The sequence below is a fragment of the Anolis sagrei genome, chromosome 5, assembly GCF_037176765.1.
Source record: "Anolis sagrei isolate rAnoSag1 chromosome 5, rAnoSag1.mat, whole genome shotgun sequence".
Classification (NCBI taxonomy): Eukaryota; Metazoa; Chordata; class Lepidosauria; order Squamata; family Dactyloidae; genus Anolis; species Anolis sagrei.
In genome coordinates, this window is record NC_090025.1 from 200,015,458 (window position 1) to 200,020,597 (window position 5,140).

At 57.5% G+C, this 5,140-nt stretch overlaps 1 protein-coding gene across 1 annotated transcript; it reads right to left on the bottom strand.

The window, feature by feature from the left end:
- Positions 1-511: 511 nt before the first annotated feature.
- LEP (leptin) lies at positions 512-4,578 on the bottom strand. The gene is made up of 2 exons (XM_060779660.2): positions 4,435-4,578; positions 512-880 (listed from the first exon to the last, which is right to left on the bottom strand). Exons 1-2 carry the CDS (start codon positions 4,576-4,578, stop codon positions 521-523), a joined length of 504 nt encoding a protein of 167 aa, XP_060635643.2. The 3' UTR covers positions 512-520.
- Positions 4,579-5,140: the final 562 nt, after the last annotated feature.

The window sequence follows — 5,140 nt, forward strand, 5'->3', positions numbered from 1 at the left end:
TGCAGGAGCTGCAGGAACGTGTCCACTTGGAGACCGGTGCAGCCTTGGCTCCTCTCTCTCTGAGTTTGCACCAGACTCAGCCGTGGCACGCCGCCCTCTTTCCCCCCCAAAAGAACCTTCACCCATCTTCTGCTCTCCCCCCAAAATCAAGTAAAGCGTGTCCTGAGAAGCTCCTTCCAGGGATACCATGGTTGGTGGTGGTGCAGGAGCTGCAGGAACGCGTCCACTTGGAGACCAGTTCAGCCTTGGCTCCTCTCTCTCTGAGTTTGCACCAGACTCAGCCGTGGCACGTTGTCCTCTTTCTCCCCCAAAAGAACCTTCACCCATCTTCTGCTGACTCCCCAAAATCAAGTAAAGCATGTCCTGAGAAGCTCCTTCCAGGGTTACAATGGTGGAGGTGGTGCAGGAGCTGCAGGAACGTGTCCCCTTGGAGGCTGTCGTGGCACCCGAGGTCCGTCTCCTTGTGCCTCTGAGGCCTCTCCCCGTATCCGCGGCGCCCACCCTTGCCCCTTGCCCTCGGCTAGCAGTTCTGGAGGCGGTCCAGGAGGCGTGCCATGTCCAGGAGGCACTTGCGCAGCCGGTCCAAGGCCACCAGGGAGGTGGTGTACGGGGAGACGGCCAGCAGCTCCGTCAGGTTGCCCAGCCCCTCGGCCGGCGGGCCCCTCTGGAGCGGGCAGCCCAAGTGGGCGCCCAACAAGCCCAGCAGGCTCCGCAGGTTCTCCACGTCGTTGCCGATCTGGGCCACCGGCGCCTCCCACGGCAGGCTGGAGAGGACCTGGTGGAAGACCCCCAGCGTGGCGTCCATGGCCCCCAGGCTCTCCGACGGAAGCTCCCCCGGAATGAAGTCCAGCCCGTGCACCCTCAGGCTCAGCGGAGGGAACTGCCAACAGAGAGGAAGCAATCCGGGGTCAGGCAGGGGACATCTAGACCAACCCTCTCCCCAATACCCACAGGCCCAGAAGAGGGAACTGCGAACGGAGAGGAGGGAATCAGGGGGTCAAGCAGGACCCAGGGAACCCCAGGGGACATCTAGACCACCACAACAGGTAGAAAGGAAGGGGTCAGGGGTCAGGCAGGGCTGAGGGACCCCCAGGGGACATCTAAACCAACCCTCTCCTCAATATCCACAGGCCCAGAAGAGGGAACTGCGAAAGGAGAGGAGGGAATCCGGGGTCAGGCAGGGCTGAGGGACCCCCAGGGGACATCTAGACCAACCCTCTCCCCAATATCCATAGTCCCAGAAGAGGGAACTGCCAACAGAGAGGAGGGAATCCGGGGTCAGGCAGGGGACATCTAGACCAACCCTCTCCCCAATATCCATAGTCCCAGAAGAGGGAACTGCCAACAGAGAGGACAGAATCAGGGGTCGGGCAGGGGACATCTAGACCAACCTTCTCCCCAATATCCATAGTCCCAGAAGAGGGAACTGTGAACGGAGAGGAGGGAATCAGGGGTTGGGCAGGGCCCAGGAAACCCCAGGAGACATCTGGTCCACCACCACCACCCCTAACCTGGCTGGAATCCACAGGTAGAAAGGATCAGGGGTCAGGCAGGGGTGGGGTACCCCCAGGGGACATCTAGACCAACCCCCTCCCCAATATCCACAGGCCCAGAAGAGGGAACTGCGAATGGAGAGGAGGGAATCAGGGGTCAGGCAGGGCCCAGGAAGCCCCAGGGGACATCTAGTCCACCACCACCACCCCTAACCTGGCTGGAATCCACAGGTAGAAGGAATCAGGGGTCAGACAGGGATGGGGGACCCCCAGGGGCCATCTAGACCAACCCTCTCCCCAATATCCACAGGCCCAGAAGAGGGAACTGCAAATGGAGAGGAGGGAATCAGGGGTCAGGCAGGGCCCAGGGAGCCCCAGGGGACATCTAGTCCACCACCACCACCCTAACCTGTGCTGGAATCCACAGGTAGAAGGAATCAGGGGTCAGACAGGGATGGGGGACCCCCAGGGGCCATCTAGACCTGCCCCCCAATTTAATATGGAATCCATACTCCCAGACGAGTCCAGCCCGTGCACTCTCAGGCTCAGTGAAGGGAACTGCCAACAGGGAGGAGGGAATCAGGGGTTGGGCAGGGTCCAGGGAACCCCAGAGGACATCTAGACCAACCCTCTCCCCAATATCCACAGGCCCAGAAGAGGGAACTGTAAATGGAGAGGAGGGAATCAGGGGTCAGGCAGGGCCCAGGGAACCCCAGGGGACATCTAGACCACCACCACAGGTAGAAAGGAAGGGGTCAGGGGTCTGTCAGGGCTGAGGGACCCACAGGGGACATCTAGACCAACCCTCTCCCCAATATCCATAGTCCCAGAAGAAAGAACTGTGAATGGAGAGGAGGGAATCAGGGGTTGGGCAGGGCTGAGGGAGCCCCAGGGGACATCTAGTCCACCACCACCACCACTCTAACCTGTGCTGTAATCCACAGGTTGAAAGGATCAGGGGTCAGACAGGGGTGCGGGACCCCCAGGGGACATCTAGACCAACCCTCTCCCCAATATCCATAGTCCCAGAAGAGGGAACTGCGAACAGAGAGGAGGGAATCAGGGGTGCAAACAGGACCCAGGGAACCCCAGGGGACATCTAGACCACCACCACAGGTAGAAACGAAGGGATCAGGGGTCAGTCAGGGCTGAGGGACCCCCAGGGGACATCTAGACCAACCCTCTCCTCAATATCCACAGGCCCAGAAGAGGGAACTGCAAATGGAGAGGAGGGAATCAGGGGTCGGGCAGGGCCCAGGGAACCACAGGGGACATCTAGACCACCACCACAGGTAGAAAGGAAGGGGTCAGGGGTCAGGCAGGGCTGAGGGACCCCCAGGGGACATCTAGACCAACCCCCTCCCCAATATCCACAGGCCCAGAAGAGGGAACTGCGAAAGGAGAGGAGGGAATCCGGGGGTCAAGCAGGACCCAGGGAACCCCAGGGGACATCTAGTCCACCACCACCACCCCTAACCTGGCTGGAATCCACAGGTAGAAGGGATCAGGGGTCAGGCAGGGGTGGGGGACCCACAGGGGACATCTAGACCAACCCTCTCCCCAATATCTACAGGCCCAGAAGAAGGAACTGTGAATGGAGAGGAGGGAATCAAGCAGGGCTGAGGGACCCCCCCAGGGGCCATCTAGACCGACCCCCCAAATCTGAGGTGGAATCCACAGGCAGAGAGAAGAGAATCAGAGGGTCAGGCAGGGCTGAGGGACCCCCCAGGAGCCATCTAGACCGACCCTCCAAATCTGAGGTGGAATCCACAGGCGGAGAGAAGAGAATCAGAGGGTCAGGCAGGGCTGAGGGACCCCCCAGGGGCCATTTAGACCGACCCCCCAAATCTGAGCTGGAATCCACAGGCGGAGAGAAGAGAATCAGAGGGTCAGGCAGGGCTGAGGGACCCCAGGGGCCATCTAGACTAGCTCCCCAAATCCACATGCCAAGAAAAAGGAACCACAAGCAGAGAGGAGGGAATCAGAAGGTCATGAAGGGCCAAGGGACCCCAGGGCCATCTAGACTAACCCCCCAAATCCACATGCCCAGAAGAAGGAATTGCAAGCAGAGAGGAAGGAATCAGCAGATGGACCCCCAGAAGCCGAAGACCCCCGAAGCTCCCCGGGAATGAAGTCCAGCCCGTGCACCCTCAGGCTCAGTGGAGGGAACTGTGAACAGAGAGGAAGCAATCCGGGGTCAGGCAGGATCCAGGGAACCCCAGAGGACATCTAGACCAACCCTCTCCCCAATATCCACAGGCCAAGAAGAGGGAACTGCAAATGGAGAGGAGGGAATCAGGGGTTGGGCAGGACCCAGGGAACCCCAGGGGACATCTAGACCACCACCACCCTTAATTTGTGCTGGAATCCACAGGTAAAAAGGAGGGGATCAGGGGTCAGGCAGGGGTGGGGGACCCCCAGGGGACACCTAGACCCCCCCCCCTCAATATGAGCATCTCCCCCAGGGCCAGAGATGAGCACTGCCTCCAGATGCCAGAAATGAAAGGAGAAGCCTTTGCCCTTGTCTGCGTATTCATGTCTCATTGTATGCCATTGTGATCAAGGCATTGGATATTGGCCTGTGTCTGTTTATATACTGTGGTCCACTCTGAGTCCCCTCTGAGTATTATTATTATTACATTGACCGTGCAGCCCACAAGCCACACCACACCCCAGTAATTCTGGCCGTGAAAGCCTTCAGCAATACCTTCTCCCAACAGGTGAATGAAGAGTGCTCACCTGGGGGAGAGACAGGAGCGGGAATGCAGCCCAAAGCAGGTAAAGAGGCCACATAGGAATACCTGGCTAATCTAAATGGACTCAAGTCTTCAGGTCTTTATGAGAGGGAAAACCCCAGAAGCAGCACCCACCACTGGACCCTTGACCCTTGACCCAAGAGGCTGGCATGTTGAGGGATAGACGGAGGGAGGGGGGGACCCACCTGGTGCTCCTGGATCCGAGCCACGATGGTCTTGGTGAGGCTTTTGGTGTCGGCGATGACCTTGTCGATCTTCACCGGCCGGCTGTAGAGGAGGGGCAGCCAGGCCCACAGGAACCCACACAAGGAGACACTGGGGTAGCGCATGGTCGACTCTGTGGGAAACAGAAACCTTCTTCAAGCCTCCACGAGTGATTTGTTATGCATATAATTCAGATTGCTTGCTGTATTATTTATGTGTGTATTGGTATGCAGTTTTCCTTAACTCTATGTTGTGGGAGGGGCTGCAGACCACACGATCAGATCTGGGATTGTTCAGACTCAGACTCCATTTTTTAGAAGTCAGTGTTTGCATCACAAACAGTACGCTATGGTTTAGAAGTCAATAGGAACAGAATTGGACAGCAATGGCTCCCAAAGTGATCCATTTAAGGTGGAATCAGATGTCAAACAGGGATGTGTTATTATTGCCCCAACTTTATTCTCCATCTTCATCGCTATGATACTTCACCTTGTTGATGGGAAGCTTCCCACCGAAGTGGAAATAATCTATCGGACAGATGGCAAGCTATTCAACCTCAGCAGACTGAAAGCCAAAACCAAGGTTACAACAACAGCTGTTATAGAACTCCAGTATGCTGATGACAACGTCGTCTGTGCACATTCAGAAGAAGATCTACAAGCCACTCTAAACACCTTCGCAGAAGCA

Excerpts from the sequence above, each read along its gene's own strand:
- LEP (XM_060779660.2), bottom strand. The coding sequence starts at position 4,578 with ATGCGCTACCCCAGTGTCTCCTTGTGTGGGTTCCTGTGGGCCTGGCTG. Across the intron at positions 881-4,434 it reads CTCGGATCCAGGAGCACCAG|TTCCCTCCGCTGAGCCTGAG; the intron begins GTGGGTCCCCCC and ends CTCTGTTGGCAG.